We start from the raw sequence: 22431 nt of genomic DNA, 5'->3' as shown, positions 1-22431 counted from the left end.
GACAGAGTCTCGCTCTGTGGCCCAGGCTGGAGTGCAGTCGCGATCTCAGCTTACTGCAACCTCTGCATCCTGGGTTCAAGCAATCCTCCTGCCTCAGCCTCCTGAGTAGCTAGGATTACAGGCACACGCCACCACACCTGGCTAATTTTTGCAGTTAATAGAGACGAGGTCTCACCATGTTTGTCAGGCTGGTCTCGAACTCCTGACCTCGTGATCCACCCACCTCAGCCTCCCAAAGTGCTAGGAGTACAGGCATGAGCCATCACGTCTGCTAAATGACATTTTCAATTACAGTTGATCCCTGAACAACATAGGTTTGAACTGCATGGGTCCACATGGAAGTAAATTTTCTTCTGCCTTTGCCACCCCAGAGAGAAGATCAACTCCTCCTCCTCTTCTTCCTTCTCAGCCTACTCAATGTGAAGACGACAAGAATGAAGACTTTTTTTTTTTTTTTTGAGACGGAGTCTCGCTCTGTCGCCCAGGCTGGAGTGCAGTGGCGCAATCTCGGCTCACTGCAAGCTCCGCCTCCTGGGTTTACGCCATTCTCCTGCCTCAGCCTCCCGAGTAGCTGGGACTACAGGCGCCCGCCACCGCGCCCGGCTAATTTTTTGTATTTTTAGTAGAGACGGGGTTTCACCGTGGTCTCGATCTCCTGACCTTGTGATCCGCCCGCCTCGGCCTCCCAAAGTGCTGGGATTACAGGCATGAGCCACCGCGCCCGGCCCAAGAATGAAGATTTTTAAGATGACCCACTTCAACTTAATGGACAGTAAATATATTTTCTCTTTCTTGTAATTCTTTTTTTTTTTCCAAGACAGAGTTTCGCTCTGTCGCCAGTCTGGAGTGCAGTGGTGTGATCTCGGCTCACTGACTACAACCTCCATCTCTCAGGTTCAAGTGATTCTCCTGCCTCAGCCTCCCAAGTAGCTGGGACTACAGATGTGTGCCACCAGGTCCAGCTAATTTTTGTATTTTTAGTAGAGATGGAGTTTCACCACGTTGGCCAGGATGATCTTGATCTCTTGACCTTGTGAACTGCCCGCCTTGGCCTCCCAAAGCGCTGGGATTACAGGCGTGCACCAGCGTGCCCGGCCTATTAATTCTCTTTATAACATTCTTTTCTCCAGCTTACCATATTAAAAGAATATAGTATTTAATACATAAAGCATACAAAGTATGTGTTATTCAACTGTTCATGTTACTGGTGAACAGTAAGCAGGTAATGCTTAGTTTCTGGGGAGTAAAAAGTTATATATGGATATTTCACTGCGTAGGGAGGTTGGAGTGCTGAGCTACCAAGTTGTTCAAGGGTCAACTGTATTTCTTCTCTTTCAATACCTTTCAATCACAGAAGATGGCGTATCTTAGTTATGTAGAAAAGATTAGATTGTCTTGAATTAAGATATCATGACTACTTGGCAGGGCGTGATGACTCACACTTGTAATCCCAGTGCTTTGGGAGGCAGATCACAAGGCCAGGAGTTCGAGACCAGCCTGGCCACCACAGTGAAACCCTATCTCTATTAAAAATAGGCCAAGGTGGGCAGATCACAAGGTTGGGAGTTCAACACCAGCCTGGCCAATGTGGTGAAACCTCATCTCTACTAAAAATACAAAAAAATTAGTTGGGCATGGCGGTGTATACCTGTAATCCCAGCTACTGTGCAGGCTGAGGCAAAGAATTTCTTGAACCCAGGAGGTGGAGACTGCAGTGAGCCAAGATTGCGCCACTGCACTCAAGCGTGGGCAACAAAGCGAGACTCCGTCTCAAAAAAAAGAAAAAAACGACATCATAACTACTTATAGACAGAATCTATTTAAACCATTATTTGGAACTTTCACAGAAAATGAACCAAAATCCCGTTTTCCTATAAAATTATACAATCTTCTACTTTACTAAAATCTTAAAAGTCAAAATCAGATATGAAGGGAAATGTTTCCATCCTAAATTATGAAGCATCAGCAGCCAGGCACAGTGGCTCCCACCTGTAATCCCAGCAGTGAGAAAGGTCAAAGCAGCAGGCTCCCTTGACCCCAGGAGTTCGAGACTAGCTGGGCAACATATCGAGACCCTGGCTCTTCAAAAAATGACAAAATTAACTGGGCATGGTGGCTCACACCTGTAGTCCCAGCACTTTGGGAGGCCAAAGTGGGAGGATCACCTGAGGTCAGGAGTTTAAAACCAGCCTGGCCAACATAGCAAAACCCCAGCTGTACTAAAAATACAAAAATTCAAAAATTATCCAGGCATGGTGGCAGGTGCCTGTAATCCCGACTACTTGAAAAGCTGAGGCTCAAGAGAATAGCTTGAACCTGGGAGGCACAGACTACAGTGCCACCTGGGTGACAGAGCGAGACTCAGTCAAAAAAGAAAAAAGAAAAAGACAAAATCAGCCAGGCATGGTGGCTACTCTGGAGGCTGAGGCAAAAAAATCACTTGAGCCCAGGAGGTCGAGGCTGCAGTGAACCATGACTGTGCCACTGCACTTCAGCCTAGGTAACAGAGTGAAACTCTACCTCCAAAAAAATAGAAAAATCAGAGGAGGGACTTGAAAGCATGCCCTTAATTTACTCTCCTTATTAACATTCACATTGCTAGTAATATATTAAAGAGCTATTTACTGGCTATGCTCATAAGCACTCAATGATTCACTCTAAAGTAAAATCAGTGATGCTTACTAAACACAATTTTATGTTTCAAATTACAACATAAATATTAAAAGGGGCTTTTACAATCTCAATTCCAATTCTGGGTATATACTTCACAGAACTCAATACAGAGACTCAAACAGATATTTATAAACCAATGGCCACAGGAGCATTACTCACAATAACAAAAAGGTGGAAACAACCAAATTATCCAACAGCAGGTGAATGAACAAACAAAACTTGGCATACATATATACAGTGAACTATTATTCAGCCATATAAAGAAAGGAAATTCCGAGATGCTACAACATACATGCACCTTGAAAACATTATGCTAAGTGAAATAAGCCAGACACAAAAAGATAAGTATTTATCATGATTCCACTTATGTGAGGTAGCTAGACCAAACAAATTCAGAGACAGAAAACAGAACAAAGGTTATAAGAAGTAGCGCGAAAAGGCGCCATAGAGTTATTTAAAAGGTGCAGAGTTTCTGCATGGAATGACCAAAAAGTCATGGAAACAGACAGTGGTAATGACTGCACAACACTACAAATGTATTTATCACCAAATTGAAACTTGAAAATGATGAAAATGGTAAACAGGGCCAGGCGCGCTGGCTCACACCTGTAATCCCAGCACTTTGGGAGGCCAAGGCAGGCGGATCACAAGGTCAGGAGACTGAGACCATTCTGGCTAACACGGTGAAACCCCATCTCTACTAAAAATACAAAAAATTAGCTGGGCGTGGTGGCGGGCGCCTGTAGTCCCAGCTACTTGGGAGGCTGAGGCAGGAGAATGGTGTGAACCTGGGAGGCAGAGCTTGCAGTGAGGCAAGATTGTGCCACTGCACTCCAGCCTGGGCAATAGAGCGAGACTCGGTCTCAAAAAAAAAGAAGAAAATGGTAAATAGTGTATTATGCATAGTTTTCAACAATAAAAAATATTAAAAATCCCTTACGAAATATTATTCATATAATATTCTACATGAGTTTTTATACAGGCTATCAGGCTAAAAAAATATACCATCATCGTCCTCTAAACTCCATTTTTTCCCTTGTTTCATCTCTTCGATTTCCTTTTTCAGTTCTCCTATGTTTTCCATAGCCTTTTTACGTTGCTCTTCTCGCCATTTTTCTACTCTTTCTTTTCGCTTTCTCATTTCTTCTTCCAGCTTATTCTGGTCAAAGTTCTTGGGGAATAAAATAAAGAAAGAGATGGAGGAAAATAAAAAGAAAAATCAAATTTAATAACTTTGCTCCAAGTGACATTCCAGTAAGTTCTTCAAAGTATAAAGAAGGTAAAAAGGCATATATACAAACTCCTCAGGGTAGACTTAAATCACACACCTTTATAAATATACGCACAAATATATTACCAAAATGAAATCACAAAAAAAGCATCTTCAAATAAGAAAGCCAAAAGATATATTTCAAACACCATAAATTAATCTAATTTTACTTGCATTATGCACACATAAATTTTATTTCTTCCTAACAATAGAAACTAAAGCAATTAGCAAGAAAAGTTTCCCAGTTATTGTCAATTTTAGTCCCCCAAACTCCTCCAAAACTGCCTCTATGAAAAGCAATTTTCTATTACAAGCTAGAAAGTAAATGACATCAACATGATAAAGAAATTTTGTGACCAGGCACATGGTACATGCCTGTGGTCCCAGCTACTTGGGAAGCTGAGGCTAGAGGATCCCTTGAGCACAGGAGGTTGAGATCAGCCTCGGCAACAAAGGGAGACTGTTATTAAGAAAATAAAAGTTTAGGCCGAGCGTGGTGGCTCAAGCCTGTAATCCTAGCACTTTGGGAGGCCAAGACGGGAGGATCACGAAGTCAGGAGATCGAGACCATCCTGGCTAACACAGTAAAACCCTGTCTCTACTAAAAAAAATACAAAAAACTAGCAGGGCGAGGTGGCGGGCACCTGTAGTCCCAGCTACTCGGGAGGCTGAGGCAGGAGAATGGCGTAAACCCAGGAGGCGGAGCTTGCAGTAAGCTGAGATCTGGCCACTGCACTCCAGCCTGAGCGACAGAGCAAGACTCCGTCTCAAAAAAGTAAATAAATAAAAGAAAATAAAAGTTTATGGCCAGGCACGGTGGCTTACACCTGTAATCCCAGCACTGTGGAAGCTGAGGTGGGTGGATCCCTTGAGGTCAGGAAGTAAAGACCAGCCTTGCCAAAATGGTGAAACCCTGTCTCTACTAAAAACACAAAATTAGCTGGGCATGGTTCCCCATTCCTGTAGTCCCAGCTACTCAGGAGGCTGAAGCAGGAGAATTGCTTCAACTCAGGAGGCGGAGGTTGCAGCGAGCTGAGATCACGCCATTGTACTCCAGCCTCGGCAACAAGAGCAGAACTCCGTCTCAAAAAAAATGAATAGGCCAGGCTCATGCTTGTAATCCCAGCACTTTGGGAGGCAGAGGCGGGCAGATTGCCTGAAGGCAGGAGTTCGAGACCAGTCTGGCCAACATGGGGAAATTCCATCTCTACAAAAAATACAAAAAAAAAATAGCTGGGCATGGTGGCATGCGCCTGTAATCCCAGCTACTCGGGAGGCTGAGGCAGGGGAATTGCTTGAACAAAGGAGGCAGAGGTTGCAGTGAGCCGAGATCACACCACTGCACTCTAGCCTGGGTGACAGAGCAAGACTCCATCTCAAAAAAATAACAAATAAATAAATAAATAAAAACAAAATCGGCAAAAGATACGAATATGCCATTCAAATAAACGTGAAAATGGTTAATAAACTTGAGAAAATGGCCAGATGCGGTGGCTCACACCTGTAATCTCAGCACTTTGGGAGGCCGAGGCAGGTGGAACACCTGAGGTCGGGAGTTTGAGACCAGCCTGACCAACATGGAGAAACCCCGTCTCTACTAAAAATACAAAATTAGCCAGGCATGGTGGCACATGCCTGTAATTCCAGCTACTCGGGAGGCTAAGGCAGGAGAATAGCTTGAACCCAGGAGGTGGAGGTTGCGGTGAGCCTAGATCGCGCCATTGCACTCCAGTCTGGGAAACAAGAGCAAAACTCTGTCTCAAAAAAAAAAAAAAAAAAAAAATTTAGAAAATACATTCTTATTAAATTATAAATACATATTATATTCACAGCATTTAAATATTCACTCATTTAAGATATGCAGCTGAATATAAGGAATATCAATCACTTCCTAACAGATTGGAAATATTAAACTTTGAAATTCCCATGGGGGCAAGGATGTACAGAAACAAATGTATTCACGTCTAAATTCTTTTTTTTGGTTTTTTGGTTCTGGGGTTTTTTTTTTTTTGAGACAGTCTTGCTGTCACCCAGGCTGGAGTGCAGTGGCATGAACTCAGCTCACTGAAATCTCCGCCTCCCAGGTTCAAGCTCCCGAGAAACTGGGATTACAGGCACATGCCACCACGCCTGGCTAATTTTGTATTTTTAGTAGCAACAGAGTCTCACTGTATTGGCAGGCTGGTCTTGAACTCCTGACCTCAAGTGATCTGCCTGCCTCGGCCTCCCAAATTCCTGGGATTACAGGTATGAGCCACAGCACCTGGCCTCATGTCTAAATTCCTAAGTCTAAATTTTTTTTTTCAGACAGTCTCGCTGTCACCAGGCTGGAGTGCACTGGCTGGATCTTGGCTAATTGCAATCTCCAAGTCCTGGGTTCAAGACATTCTTCTGCCGCAGCCTCCCGAGTAGCTGGGATTACAGGCACGCGCATCCACAACCAGCTAATCTTTGTATTTTTAGTAGAGACAAGGTTTCACCACGGTGGCCAAGATGGTCTCAATCTCTTGACCTCGTGATCTACCCACCCTGGCCTCCCAAAGTGCTGGGATTACAGGTATGAGCCACCACGCCCGGCCTTCAAGCTTTTTTTGAGACAGAGTTTCACTCTTGTTGCCCAGGCTGGAGTGCAATAGTGCGATTTTGGCTCATGCAACCTCTACCTCCCAGGTTCAAGTGATTCTCCTGCCTCAGTCTCCCAAGTAGCAGGGATTACAGGCACGTGCCACCACGTCTGGCTAATTTTTGTATTTTTAGTAGTGATGGGGTTTTACCATATTGGTCAGGCTGGTCTAGAACTCCTCACCTCAGGTGATCCACCTGAATTGGCCTCCCAACGTGGTGAGATTACAGGCATGAGCCACCGTGCCCAGCCTTAAGTCTAAATTTATACAAATTTTTTGGAAGGCAACTGATAATGTTCATATGGTAAGACCACATTTTTATGTAAAAAGAGATAATGTGTATAGATGTGCAACTTCTTTCAGAAAATTTTCCCACAGGGGTAAATATTATTTAATCTTCCTTTTTATCTTTCACAACTGGTTATTTTAAAATAAAGCTTACAGCATTAAAAAGAAAAAATTTGTCGTCATAGAAACAAGTTTGTTTTTGTTTTTGAGACGGAGTCTTGCTCTGTCGCCCGGGCTGTAGTGGCCCAATCTCAGCTCACTGCAAGCTCCGCTTCCCGGGTTCACGCCATTCTCCTGCCTCAGCCTCCCAAGTAGCTGGGACTACAGGCGCCTGCTACCACGTCCGGCTAATTTTTTTTTTTTGTATTTTTAGTAAAGACAGGATTTCACCCTGTTAGCCAGGATGGTTTTGCTCTCCTGACCTCATGATCCGCCCACCTTGCCCTCCCAAAATGCTGGGATTACAGGCATGAGCCACTGCACCCAGCCCACAGAAACAAGTTTGATGCATGCCTGTAGTCCCAACTACTTGGGAGGCTGAGGCAGGAGAATCGCTTGAACTCAGGAGGCGGAGGTTGTAGTGAGCCGAGAATGTGCCACTGCAGCACTCCAGCCTGGGCAACACAGCGAGACTCTTACCTCAAAAAAAAGAGAAAGAAACAAGTATGATATACAATTATTTTTAAATTAATAAACATACGCCAGCATCTTTTTCTTTTTCATCCTCCTTGTCATCTTTGTCTTTTTTCTTCTCTTTAGAGCTTTCCCCACCATCAGTTTTCTCTTTGGACCTAGATCTACCAAAAAAATAAAAGAGACAAGAGAAATATCATTCATTTGTGCTTAGAAACATTCATTATTAAATACTTTTTTTCTTTTTGAGACAGTGTCTCACTCAGTCGCCTGGAATGGAGTGCAATGGCGTGATCTCGGCTCTGCAACCTCCACCTCTCGGACTCAAGCGATTCTCCTGTCACAGACTCTCAAACAGCTGAGATTACAGGTGCAAGCCACCACACTCACAATTTTTGTGTTGTTTTTTTTTTTTTTGAGACAGAGTCTTGCTCAGTCGCCCAGGCTGGAGTGCGGTGGCGTGATCTTGGCTCACTGCAAGCTCCGCCTCCCGGCTTCACGCCATTCCCCTGCCTCAGCCTGCCGAGTAGCTGGGACTACAGGCGCCCACCACTACACCGGGCTAGTTTTTTTGTATTTTTAGTAGAGACGGGGTTTCACCGTGTTAGCCAGGATGGTCTTGATCTCCTGACCTCGTGATCCGCCCGTCTCGGCCTCCCAAAGTGATGGGATTACAGGCGTGAGTCACTGCGCCCAGCCTTGTATTTCTAGTAGAGACAGGTTTTTTTGTATTTCCAGTAGAGACAGGTTTTCACCATGTTGGCCAGGCTGGTCTTGAACTTCTAACCTCAGGTGATCTGCCCGCCTCAGCCTCTAGTATTAGAGGAATATTATAATATTAATATTCCTCATGCCTGGGATTATAGGCATGAGCCACCTTGCCCGGCCTTAAAATACTTTTACAGGTGGGGTGAGGTAGCTCACACTTACATTCCCAATGCTTTGGGAGGCCAAGGCAGGAGGATCAATTGAAAACAGGAGTTAAAGAGATCAGCCAGGGCAACATAACAAGATGCAATCTTTCCAAAAAATTCTAAGAATTAGCTCGGTATAGTGGTGTGCACCTGCAGCCCTACCTACTGAGGAGGCAGAGACAAGACGATTACTTGAGCCCAGTAGTTCGAGGCTGCAGTTAGTTATGATCCCATCACTGCACTCCAGCTTGGGTGACAAAGTGAGACCCTGTCTCTTCAAAAAAAAAAAAAAAAAAAGACATAGGTCAGACATAGTGGCTCATGCCTGTAATCTCAGCATTTTGGGAGGCCAAGGCAGGAAGATCATTTGAGCCCAGGAGTTCGAGACCAGCCAGGATAATATAGTGAGACGTCATCTCCATTAAATTAAAACAAAAAATACATAAGTACACTTACTAGATTTCTATTCCACTATTTAGGTAAGAAATAAACTTCTAAGAGTCTACTGTGTTTTCATATTCCATTAATAAACACCTGGAGGCCAGGCACAGTGGCTCACGCCCGTAATCCCAGCACTTTGAGAGGCTGAGGCAGGCAGATCACGAGGTCAGGAGATTGAAACCATCCTGGTCAACATGGTGAAACCCCATCTCGGCAGGGCGCGGTGGCTCACGCCTGTAATCCCAGCCCTTTGGGAGGTCCAGGCAGGTGGATCACATGAGGTCAGGAGTTCTAGACCAGTCTGACCAACATGGTGAAACCCTGTCTCTACTAAAAATACAAAAATTAGCCAGGCTTGGTGAAAGGAGCCTGTAATCCCAGCTATTTGGGGGTGGGAGGCCAAGGCAGGAGAATTGCTTGAACCTGGAAGGCGGAGGTTGCAGTGAGCTGAGATCCGGCCACTGCACTCCAGCCTGGGCGACAGGGCGAGACTCCATCTCAAAAAAAAAAAAAAAAAAAAAAATTAGCTGGGCGTTGTGGCGGGTGCCTGCAGTCCCAGCAACTCAGGAGGCTGAAGCAGAAGAATGGCATGAACCCAGGAGGTGGCATTTGCAGTGAGCCGAGATCGCACCACTGCACTCCAGCCTGGGCGACAGAGCGACACTCTGTTTCAAAAAAAAAAAAAAAAACAAACTTGAAAATATAATGGGCCGGGCACGGTGGCTCACACCTGTAATCCCAGCACTTTGGGAGGCCAAGGTGGGCGGACCACAAGGTCAGGCTATGGAGACCATCCTGGCTAACATGGTGAAACCCCATCTCTGCTAAAAATACAAAAAATTAGCCAGGCGTGGTGGTGGGCGCCTGTAGTCCCAGCTACTCGAGAGGCTGAGGCAGGAAAATGGCGTGAACCTGGGAGGCGGAGCTTGCAGTGAGCCAAGATCGTGCCACTGCATGCCAGCCTGGGGCGATGAGCAAGACTCCATCTCAAAAAAAAAAAAGAAAGAAAATATAATGAAAAAAATTAATTCCATGATTAATCCCATGACACAAATGGGAAACATTACTAAATACTTGAACATACTATATACAAACAACAAAATTTAGGTAGGATAGTTAAAATGTGATAAATGAAGAAACAGACCTATATTCTGCAAGATAATTTATATGTAATAACATTTAAAATCCCAAGGGACACGCATTTTGAATGTTCTCATGTTCTAATGATTTTTGGGGGCTTGAGACGGAGTCTCTCTCTGTCGGCCAGCCTGGAGTGCAGTGGCACAATCTCGGCTCACTGAAATCTCTGCCTCCCGGTTTCAAGCGATTCTCCTGCCTCAGCCTCCCGAGTAGCTGGGATCACAGGTGTGCGCCACCTGTGATCCCACACCTGGCTAATTTTTTATTTTTAGTAAAATAATTTTTTTATTTTACTATAAATTAAAAAATAAATAATTTTTTATTTTTAGTAAAGATGAGGTTTCACCATGTTGGTCAGGCTGGTCTCAAACTCCTGACCTTGTGATCCACCCGCCTCGGCCTCCCAAAGTGCTGGGATTACAGGCGTGAGCCACTTCACCTGGCCTTCTAATGATTTTCTAATGTTAAAATAACCTGCCATCCTTGGAATAAACCCAATTTGTTTATGCACCCCAACTTACGGCATCTCAAAACGAATAAAATTTCTTAATTTTAATGTAATCAAATTAGTCCATCTTTTTTCTCCTTTATAACTGGTGCTTTTTTTTTTTTTTTTTTTTTGAGACGGAGTCTCGCTCTGTCGCCCAGGCTGGAGTGCAGTGGCGCGATCTCGGCTCACTGCAAGCTCCACCTCCCGGGTTCACGCCATTCTCCTGCCTCAGCCTCCCGAGTAGCTGGGACTACAGGCGCCCACAACCGCGCCCGGCTAGTTTTTTGTATTTTTAGTAGAGACGGGGTTTCACCGTGGTCTCGATCTCCTGACCTTGTGATCCGCCCGCCTCGGCCTCCCAAAGTGCTGGGATTACAGGTGTGAGCCACCGCGCCCGGCCTATAACTGGTGCTTTTTAAAGTAGTTTAGAAATCCTTCCAGATTTGATGTAAGATACCTAGAGGTGAAGAAGATACTCTCTAGTACAAACTTTTAAAAGGTTTAGAATTTTGCCATCTAATTTGGTCTTTGCTTGGAATTGCTTTTTGTTCACAAAATACGGTAGGCAGTCTTATTTCATAAAAGGATACTAGATATCCCTAGAAAAATTTTTTAAATTTTCTGGCCAGGCTTGGTGGCTCACGCCTGTAATCCTAGCACTTTGGAAGGCCGAGGCGGGTGGATCATAAGGTCAGGAGATCGAGACCATTCTGGCTAACACAGTGAAACCCCATCTCTACTAAAAAATAAAAAAAATTAGCTGGGCATGTTGGCACACGCCTGTAAGTCCCAGCTACTCAGGAGGCTGAGGCAGGAGAATTGCTTGAACCCACAAGGCGGAGGTTGCAGTGAGCCGAGATTGCACCATTACATTCCAGCCTGGGCAACAGAATGAGACTTTGTCTCACAAAAAAAAAAAAAAAAAAAAAAAAAATTTCTCCACTTATTACAGCACCACCTCTGTCACCTAATCAAATTACCATGTGTATGGATGTGTTTCTGGGCTCTTTACATGGTTCACTAATCTGTTTGTCCACTGCTACACAAATTGCACATTGTCTTAATTTCTGTAATTTTTTGGTTTTTTTTTTTTTTTTTGAGAAGGAGTTTCACTCTTGTTGCGCAGGCTGGAGTGCAATGGCACGATCTTGGCTCACTGCAACCTCCACCTCCTGGTTTCAAGCTATTCTCCTGCCTTAGTCTCCTGAGTAGCTGGGATTACAGGCATATCACCACGCCCAGCTAATTTTGTATTTTTAGTAGAAATGGGGTTTCTCCACATTGGTCAGGCTGGTCACGAACTCCCGACCTCAGGTGATCCGCCCACCTCGGCCTCCCAAAGTGCTGAGATTACAGGCGTGAGCCACCGCACCCAGCCTAATTTCTGTAACTTAAGACAAGTCTTGGCTGGGCGCGGTGGCTCACGCCTGTAATCCCAGCACTTTGGGAGGCCGAGGTGGGCAGATCACTTGAGGTCAGGAGTTCCAGATCAGTTCGGCAAACATGCCAAAATCCTATCTCCACTAAAAATACAAAAATTAGCTTGGCATGGTGGCAGGAACCTGCAATCCCAGCTACTTGGGAGGCTGAGGCAGGAAAATTGCTTGAACCCCACAGGCAGAGCTTGCAGTGAACTGAGATTGTGCCTCTGCACTCTAGCCTGGGCGACAGAGTGAGACTCTGTCTCCAAAAAAAAAAAGTATTCAACTTCAACTTCATTATTAATCACAGAAATGCAAACTGAAACAATAACAATATTATTATTACACATCTGTCCAGTTGGCAAAAATTTAAAGGACTGACAATTCCAAATACTGAAAAGGGCATGGAATAACAGCATTCTCACCCACTGATAGTACAAGTATCATTAGTACAAACTCTTTGAAAAGCAATTTGAGATTAACTACTAAAAATAAAGCTATGTTTATTCTACAACCAAGCACTTTCACTTCTAGAAATGCACACTAGGAAAAAGTTATGTGCATATATACCAAGAGATACACACACAAAAGCTAATAGCCCAAAGGTTAAAACAAACATCCATTTTCAGCAGAATGGATAAATTATGGGATATTTATACCACAGAATACTACTCAGCAACGAAAATGAACTACTGCTGTAACATGTGAATCTCAAACAATGTTGAGCAAAGACACATATGAACACATGACTCCATTCATGTAAAGATAAAAAGAAAACATAAATCTAAATTTTTTTTCCAGATGCAAACGTAGTTGTAAAACTATAAGGAAATGAAGAAAATTACTAGCACAAAAATCAGCAGTGGTTTCACCTAGCAGGTAGAGAGTTAGGTCAGAGAAGATAAATGGAGGACTTACGGGATACTGACAATGTTTTATTTCTTGACTTTGATGGTGGGCATATGATATTTGTTTTATAATTACTTAATAAACTACATGTTTTTTTGTTTTTTTTTTTTTTCTGAGACAGAGTCTCACTCTGTTGCCCAGAGCTGGAGTGCAATGGTGCCATCATCTCAGCTCACTGAAACCTCCGCCTCCTGGTTCAAGCATTTCTCCCACCTCAGCCTCCCAAGTAGCTGGGATTACAGGCACGTGCCACCATGCCCAGCTGATTTTTGTATTTTTAGTAGAGATGGGGTTTTACCATGTTGGCCAGGCTGGTCTCGACCTCCTGATCTTGTGATCTGCCTGCCTCGACCTCCCCAAGTGCTGGGATTACAGGCATGAGCCACCGCGCCCAATCCTAATAAACTGTATGTTTATATTTTGCTCACTTTTTCTGAATTTATATTTTGTTTTTAACTGAAATAGAACTTCCAGAATGGGCAGAGTGGCTCACACCTATAATCCCAGGACTTTTGGAGGCCTAGGTGAGAGGATCGCTTGAGTCTACAAGTTTGAGGTTAGTGAGCTATGTTCTTGCCACTTCACTCCAGCCTGGGCAACAGAGTGAGACCTTGTCTGAAAAGAAAATGACAGAGTTTCTACAAAGATGTCTGTAAAATACATTTCCGATCAATAGTATGTATTAAATAAGAATACAATGTATTGACTGTTAAAACTGACAGAATCTAGTATTTTCCAGCTGAATTACAAACATTATAACCGATTAAAATAAAACATTGCCAATAGTTCATGGTAGGAGCCAAATACAGTTAATTCTCTACAAAAATAAATTTAAAGGAAAAAAAAGAAAGGCGCAGAGAAGGGAAGCAGTCCCCAATATGCATTATAGATGGAGCCCAATGATAACATTACCTATTCTCAATTTTCTTGCTTTTATTGCCAGGACTGGAGGATCGGGATCGCCGGCCCCGGCTTCTACTCCTTGAGCGTCTCCTGTCTCTACTTCGAGATCTTCTTCGCTCTCGGCTTCTGTCTCTCTCTCTACTTCTGGAACGTCTGAAAGGGGAACACTTTTCATTTATTCTATGACCAAATGGAGTTACTATTTCAAATCAGGATTCTGTCCCACATTGAAAGAATCTTAATTACTACCATCATTAAAGGCAGAGATCTCAATGAAGTAAAGCCAGGTCTTACAAGTGCTCAATGAAAGAAATGAGAATACTAATTTTTTTTTTTTTTTAGACAATGTCTCAGTTCTGTCACCCAGGCTGGAGTGCAGTGGCACAATTGCAGCTCACTGCAACCTCTGCCTTCCAGGTTCAAGTGATTCTCCTGCCTCAGTCTCCCCAGTAGCTGGGATTACAGATCTGCACCACAATGCCAGGCTAATTTTTTTTTTTTTTTTGGAGACAGAGTTTCACTCTTGTTGCCCAGGCTGGAGTGCAATGGCACGATCTCGGCTCGCCACAACCTCTGTCTCCTGGGTTAAAGCGATTCTCCTGCCTCAGCCTCCTGAGTAGCTGGGATTACAGGCATGTGCCACCATGTCCAGCCAATTTTGTATTTTTAGAGATGGGCTTTCTCTATGTTGGTCAGGCTGGTCTCGAACTCCCATCAGGTGATCTGCCTGCCTCAGCCTCCCCAAGTGCTGGGATTACAGGCATGAGCCACCATGCCAGGCCAGAGAATACTAATTTCATAAAGATGTTTGTGAAAAAACATAATAAATCTGTAATTAACATCGATTTAAAATTGATGGTCTAAGATAGAATATCTAGTTTCAGATAGCCTAAACCTAAGTATAAGGATGAGCATAATGGGGCTACTAAAAGATCACTGATCTGAAGATGAAGAGGCAAGAATTTCTATCCTGCTACTCCTGGTAACTAATGACATGATACAGGTCAGATCTCCAACTTTCTGGGTCTCAGTTTCATCATCTATAAAATATGGAGACTTCACCTGACATCTTTGAAATCCTTCTTGCTCTAAAATCTTTTTTTTTTTTTTTTTGAGACGGAGTCTCGCTCTGTCACCCAGGCTGGAGTGCAGTGGCCGGATCTCAGCTCACTGCAAGCTCCGCCTCCCGGGTTCACGCCATTCTCCTGCCTCAGCCTCCCGAGTAGCTGGGACTACAGGCGCCCGCCACCTCGCCCGGCTAGTTTTTTGTATTTTTTAGTAGAGATGGGGTTTCACCGTGTTAACCAGGATGGTCTCGATCTCCCGACCTCGTGATCCGCCCGTCTCAGCCTCCCAAAGTGCTGGGATTACAGGCTTAAGCCACCGCGCCCGGCCTGCTCTAAAATCTTATGATTCTACTTTCACACCAAAAAGTCAAAGACCAAATGTTAAAATAACCATTTTCACTTAAGTACTTGAATTGTGTGAAATTGTCCTAGGACCACAAAATGTGAAAATGAAATAGTTAGCACTACCCACATTGTCACGTGAGAATTTTTTCCTTGAATCCTATGTAATACCAATGTACTCCAATGTCTGAAAAGGATGAAGTTAAATTCTTTCTGTGATCCACTCACAACACAACCTTGTCTTCCTTTCCTATTTTAATGAGAAACTGGGCAAGGTATGGTATCTCATACCTGTAGTCCCAACCTTTTGGGAGGCCACTAGCAACACAGTTAAGACCCCCATCTCTATGAAAAGCTGTTTTTAATTGGCTGGGTGTGGTGTGTACAGAAGATTACTTTCTATTTTTCTGTTACGAGATGGAGTCCTGATCTGTCGCCCAGGCTGGAGTACGGTGGCACCATCTTGGCTCACTGCACCTCTGCTTCCCGGGTTCAAGCAAGTATCCTGCCTCAGTCTCCCGAGCGGCTGGGAATACAGGTATGCACCAACATGCCGGCTAATTTTTTTTTTTTCTTTTGAGACAGAATTTTGCTTTTGTTGCCCAGGTTAGAGTGCAATGAATGGCACGATCTCTGCTCACCGCAACTCCACCCCCACGGGGTTCAAGTGATTCTCCTGCCTCAGCCTCCCCAAGTAGCTGGGATTACAGGCATGCACCACCACACCCGGCTAACTCTTTTTTTTTTTTTTTTCAGTAGAGACGGGGTTTCACCATGTTGGCCAGGCTGGTCTCAAACTCCTGACCTTGTGATTCACCCACCTCAGCCTCCCAAAGGGCTGAGATTACAGACGTAAGCCACCATGCTTGGCCAACTTTGCCACTATTAAAAATACAAAAATTATCTGGGCGTCATGCAGCATGCCTATAATCCCAGCTACTCAAGAGGCTGAGGCACGAGAATCACTTGAACCGGGGAGGCAGAGGTTGCAGTGAGCCAAGATCGCGCCACTGCACTCCAGACTGGGTGACAAAGTGAAACTCTGTCTCAAAATAAATAAATAAATAAATAAATAAAGATTAAGGTGCTCTTTAGTTTAAATCTATGACAGCTCATTAAAATAGTTTAAGAGGCTTGGAGAGAGTCTGCTTTGTTTCCTTTTTCTGTCTGCTTTAGAGGCTGCTCTAAACACACTGTTCAGCAAATGGAAGAAGAGAAAGAGAGAGAGAGGGAGAGGGAGAAAGGAGGGAGGGAGAGGAAGGGAAGGAGGGAGGGAGAGGAAGGGAAGGAGATAGGGCGAGAGGGATGGAGGAAGGGAGGGAGGGAAGGAGGGAGAGAGGAAGGAAATTTTACAAATTTCCACAAGGGTGGCCAAAAAAAAAAAAAAGGAAAGCAAAATTAACACCTTGGTCAGCTCTCCTGGAGCAGAACTGGAATAGAACCCCCTTGCATATAACTTAGTACTTTACTTTTTACTTCATTTTGTACATCCCTCGGAGGGCTTCAAGGGATATCTTTGGGTTACAGGAAATACAGCCTAAAGTCTCCAAACTAAAAATACTGTTTGATGGCTGGACGCGGTGGCTCACACATGTAATCTCAGCACTTTGGGAGGCCAAGGTGGGAGGATCACATGAGGCCAGGAGATCAAGAGCATCCTGGCCAACATGGCAAAACACCGTCTCTTCTAAAAACACAAAAATTAGCCAGTCGTGGTGGTGCACATCGGTAATCACAGCTACTTGGGAGGCTTAGGCATGAGAATTACTGGAACCCGGGAAGTAGAGGTTGCAGTGAGCTGAGATCATACCACTGCACTCCAGTCTGGGCAACAGAGTGAGGCTCTGTCTCAAAAAAGATGTAAAAAATAATAAAATAAAACACTGTTTGATAGAGTCTTTGTAGGCACAGCCCTCTGGGTCTAATCAAGCAAGTTGGGGATAAAGAAAAGGGCGCTGAAAACACACTTTTGAAGAAGCCTGCTATAGCTGAGACGGCCCAATTTATCACTAGTCCTTCGGAAATTAATTAATGTCTTACCTCAGACGCTTCCTGTCCCTTGACCGAGATCTTCTTTTATCCCTGCTACGAGACCTCTCTCTCCTCCTATCTCTATCTCTGCTTCTAGATCGCCTGTCATCTCCACGTTTACTTCTTTTGTCTGAGGGTGAGCGACTTCTAGACCGACTTCCAGAGCGACCCCGTGATGCCGATCGTTTTCGATAGTGGCTAGAACAGTAAGTCAAAGATTTAGGTCAGCAAACACCGTTAGCTTCTATTATATTTCATTACATTTTTTCTAAAAATAATTTCAGCAGACAAATTTAACACTCACAGAACTTTTTATGAATTTTTCTAAAATTATGAGGGAAAAAAATGAACCCTTCTGCTTCAGCACAGGCACACGTAGAGATGGAAAATCTGTCTTGAAAGAGAGGCAAGGACAGTGAACAAAACAAACCAAGCTCCTGCCTTTGAGCTCCAGGCAGCTTACATTCTGGTAAAGGAAAAGACGGCAGACAAGTGAAGAAACAAACACTGTATAAAATAGGTTTACATACAATATAAATATGACATTTGTTACAGAGGCTTGGAGGAAATAAAGGAGCCATGTACATACACAGGGAATTTTCCATGCAAAAGGAACAAATGCAAAGTCCCTAAAGAGGAAGCTTGACTGGTGCGTTCAAGGAACAGCAAGGATGCCAGTTGCGGCTAGTGTTAAAAGAGTAACAGAGTGTGCCATAAGATGAGGTCAGAAAAACAGCAGGCAAGCCAAACCTGGAAGGCCTTACTGGCCATTATAGAAGGACTCTGTCTCTTACACCAAGATGAAAATCTACTGGAAGACTTTAAGCAGAGGAGTGACACAACCTTGTTAATGTTTTTGTTTTTATTTTTATTTTTTTATTTTTTTGAGACGGAGTCTCGCTCTGTCGTCCAGTCTGGAGTGCAGTGGCCGGATCTCAGCTCACTGCAAGCTCCACCTCCCGGGTTCATGCCATTCTCCTGCCTCAGCCTCCCGAGTAGCTGGGACTACAGGCACCCGCCACCTCGCCTGGCTAGTTTTTTGTATTTTTTAGTAGAGACGGGGTTTCACCGTGTTAGCCAGGATGGTCTCGATCTCCTGACCTCATGATCCGCCCGTCTCGGCCTCCCAAAGTGCTGGGATTACAGGCGTGAGCCACCGCACCCGGCCCTATTTTTATTTTTAGAAACAGGCCCCACTCTGTTAACCAGGATGGAGTGAAGTGGTATGATTACAGCTCACTGCAACTTCAACCCTCCAGGGCTCAAGCAATCCTCCCACTTCAGCCTCCCAAGAAGGTGGAACTACAAGCAGGCGTCACCACACTCAGCTAATTATTTTTATTTTTTATTTTATTTTATATTTTTAAAAAACTCTGATGCCCAGGCTGGAATGCAATGGCACTATCTCAGTTCACTGCAACCTCTGCCTCCCGGGTTCAAACGATCCTCCTGCCTCAGCCTCCCAAGCCGCTGGGATTACAGGCCTACACCACCACACTGGCCAATTTTGTATTTTTAGTAGAGGAGGCAGTTTCACCACGTTGGTCAGGCTGGTCTGGAACTCCTGACTTCAAGTGATCCCCCCGCCTCAGCCTCCCAAAGTGCTGGGATTACAGGCCATGAGCCACCGCATGCAGCCTTTTTATTTTTATTTATTTCTTTTCATTTTTATTTTATTTATTTCATTCCAGCCTGGGTGACAGACAAGGTCTCACTCTGTCACCCAGGCTGGAATGCGGCGGCTCGATTGCCACTCACTATAACTTCAACCTCCTGGGCCCTAGCAATCCTTCCACCTCAACCTCCAGAGTAGCTGAGACTAAAGGCACACACCACCACACCCACTTTTTTTTTTTTTTTTTTTTGTAGAGATGGTGTCTCACCATGTTGCTCAGGATTGTCTTAATCTCCCGGCCTCAAGCATCCTCCCACCTCAGCCTCCCAAGTAGCTGGCACCAAAAGCATAAAAGTGTGTGCCACTATGCCCACCTTTTTTTTTTTTTTTTTTTTTGTAGAGATGGAGTCTTGCTATGCTGCTCAGGATGGTCTTGAACTCCTGGGCTCAAGCAATCCTCCCACTTAATGTAATCCCAAAATGCTGGGATTACAGGCATGAGCCACTGCACCTGGCCTAATGTTTTTAAAGTCTTTTTCTGGCTGCTGAGAGAAGAACAAACCGAACAAAGGGAGGCAAGGACAAAAGGAGAATAGGTAGGATTAGCAAACACCAGCACTACAGCAATCATCCAGGCACGAAATAGTGATGGCATAGATCAAAATGGAAGGTGGAAAGATTTTGAGAAGTATCAAAATCTGGATATCCTGAAGCTAGCACTGATGGGATTTAATGATGAATTAAATGTCAAGTGTGACAGCAAGAGAGAAATCACTCAGTTGCCATTTACTAAGATGGGAAGGCTGAGGGAGAAATAGATCCAGGGAGAAGGTGGATCAGAATATTAGGTATCCAAGTGGAGATACATAGTATGTAGTTGAAATATTAGCCTGGAGTTCAAGGAAGAGGTTTCTCTAGAAATATAAACTGGACAGCCATCAGTGTACAAAGGCTATTTATTTAAAGCTATATAAATAAGATCACTAGGAGATGAGTGCACCTAATTATCTTTCAAGCACCTCAAGTTCAACTTGTAGAAACCCAAACTTGTTACGCTTCCCTCCCCAAACCATTAATCATACCAACTTCTGGTCACTAGGCTCAAAACATTAGTTGTAAATATTTTTCTCTTGCTCTCATTCGATACAATAAATAAAACACCAAATGGCTGAGCACAGCGGCTCATGCCTATAATCCCAGCACTTTGGGAGGCCGAGGTGGGCAGAGAGCTTGAGCTCAGGAGTTGAGACCAGCCTGGGCAACATGGTGAAACCCTGTCTCTACAAAAAAATACAAAAATTAGCAGTGTGGTGGCACACGCTTGTAGTTCCAGCTACTCGGGAGGCTGAGGTAGGAGGATCTCTTGAACCTAGGAAACATAGGTTGCAGTGAGCCAAGATTGTTTCAATGCACTCCAGCCTGGGCGACAGAGCAAGTCCCTGTCTCAAAAACAAAAAAAAACACCAAGTAATACCAATTTCACCTCTGTAATTCCCTTCACATTATATCACCTCCACAGAGTTCCAACTATCACTATTCTATATCAGACTTATCTAACTAGGAGATTCTTAAAGACTTGGTCTTTCTGTTTCTATTCCCTTTTCCATTAAATCTTACTCATTGCTGCTAAGGAGAATTCTGATTCTGTTACACCCTTTTTACTCAAAATCTTCAAAGGTTCACAAACAAATTGCTATCTTCAAAATCTACAATCCACCCACCTTCTGGACCCAAGTCCTATTCAGGACCCACCTCCTACTTCTCAAAAAAGATAAAAACCCTTCATGAAACCTATATCTGTAGAAAAATTGGGCTTTTTAGCTATTTCTCTAACACCCTGAGCCTTCCCACCTCTGGGCCTTTCATGATTCCCTGAACAAACCTAGAGCACAGGCCATGCACAGCAGAGAGGTAAAGGAGAAGGCTGAAGGGCTAGAATGCATCTTCTTGTGAAGGGCCTTGAAGGCTGTCACAGAGTTCATCTTGGAAGCAGTAGGAACCAATGGAGACTAAGTCAGGGGCATGACATGTTCTTATCTCTACTTCAGAAGTGGCACTCTGGCTGTAGTGTGAGGGATCTAACAATTAGGAGAGCAACAAAGGAAGACAATCAATTCAGAGAATAATCAATTTAAAACAGGTGTAGTAGTCTGGACAATAAACAATTAGGGCCTCAATTAAGTCAGGGACAGCCAGAATGGGGAAAGGATGTAGAAACTAACAGGCTGTGGGTAGTGAGAGAGAAAAAACGAGTCAAATAAATATCACTTCCAGATTTCTGGGCTGGGCAGCCTTCAAGAGATTTAAAACACCGTTACAGGAATTTTCTGTAGTTAAAGAAATATTCTTTATCTTCATCCAGGTGATTACACGGTTTACATACTTGCTAAATTTCATCAAGTTTTACCCTTACGTTTTGTCCATTTCCCTGACTGTTAATTTTACCTCAACAAAGAACTGTTAGCATTAAAAACAAAAGCCTTCATTGTTCCTACACATAAAATATCTCACTCATTGCTAAATACATAGCAAATAGTCATTTTTAACATAAAATTCTCAAGGTTCCTAACAATCTATCAACAATCTAAAGTTGTGATGAGATCTCATAGTTCTAATAAGAGCTCACAGTCCATAACTTCAAAGGACAGAAAAGCAGGTAACAAAGAAATACGAAATCTATTTGCGAAGTAAATGCCCACGCAACAAGTATTTATCGTAGCCCAGTAAAAGCCTAGTCGTGTACAGTGCTGTCGATGCGGTAAGAATGTCTGCCCACAAGCTACTTTCATGTAACTTGGGAAAAGACCATAAGCGCACAAAGAACTAAAATATAGAATGATGGGAGTCGAGGAAACGTTGGAAATGCGAAGTAATAAGCAATCCAACTGGGATTACTTCTAACTGAAGTAATCAGGGCAGGCTCCCTTGAAGTGGCGGGATGTGGTGCCCAATCACTAACGTCCTGGAGGGTTGTTCCCGCTCCAGGGTTTCGAACCTTCTGATAGTAGTCCAGGAGAAGCCGTCGCTGGCCCAAGCACAACCATTCCCTCAGCCGAGGTCCCCCAGCCCTTCCAATGCCCGCGGGGCAGCGTTGGCCGCACGTGGGGCCGCGCCAGGCCTGGCCGGGCGGCCACCTCAACTCCCGCCTCTTCTCACGACCCCAAGAAGCCGTTCGCCCGCTAGCCCGCTCGGTGCTCTGCCTCACCGTGACTCCCGACCCATGCTGCCGACCGCGGGAATGCTGGTGCCCTTGAGTACCACGCGCAGGCGAACGGGACAAACAAGGAGACTGCGCTGCCCTCAGCGCCCGGCAAAGATCCGCGCTAAGCACTAGCCACTGCTACACCGGCGGCGGCCATCCCAGCGCGGCCAACGAAAACAGGACGTGCTGGCGCCGGCAGCCGAAGGAAGAGAAAAGCCGACCGGAAGCTGCCGCTCTTCCACAGCGCCCCCGCTCGACTGGAGGGCGCACAGCGCCGGCCTCCTCGAAAGATGATGGCTTGGCCCCGACTTCCCGGCCCCAGCGCCCGGCTGATTAGTGCGATGGAGCGTAGCGACTCAGCCTTGCCGGCCCGGGAGGATGTTTCGCGCCAGAGCCAAAGAGGCGTCTTGGGCAGGCTGATGTCTGCCTTAATTTGCGCTACATAATGCGGCAACTTTCTCCATACAC

At 44.6% G+C, this 22431-nt stretch overlaps 1 protein-coding gene across 3 annotated transcripts in view; it reads right to left on the bottom strand.

The window, feature by feature from the left end:
• DDX46 (DEAD-box helicase 46) overlaps nucleotides 1-22143 on the bottom strand; it is a 73411-nt gene extending 51268 nt beyond the window's left edge. For all 3 annotated transcript variants that reach the window (XR_012414080.1, XM_015451900.4, XM_005557805.5), the window contains exons 1-5: nucleotides 21967-22143; nucleotides 17156-17344; nucleotides 13716-13859; nucleotides 7556-7652; nucleotides 3679-3844 (exon numbers count right to left, since the gene is read on the bottom strand). Coding sequence is in view for 2 of the 3 variants with exons in the window: in XM_015451900.4 (XP_015307386.1) it covers nucleotides 3679-3844; nucleotides 7556-7652; nucleotides 13716-13859; nucleotides 17156-17344; nucleotides 21967-21983 (613 nt within the window). In the remaining variant the exon portion in view is untranslated. The remainder of the gene's footprint in view (nucleotides 1-3678; nucleotides 3845-7555; nucleotides 7653-13715; nucleotides 13860-17155; nucleotides 17345-21966) is intronic.
• Between the last annotated feature and the right edge of the window lie 288 nt (nucleotides 22144-22431).

Source organism: Macaca fascicularis, chromosome 6, assembly GCF_037993035.2.
Source record: "Macaca fascicularis isolate 582-1 chromosome 6, T2T-MFA8v1.1".
Taxonomy (NCBI): domain Eukaryota; kingdom Metazoa; phylum Chordata; class Mammalia; order Primates; family Cercopithecidae; genus Macaca; species Macaca fascicularis.
This window is presented reverse-complemented; position numbering and strand designations above follow the sequence as displayed.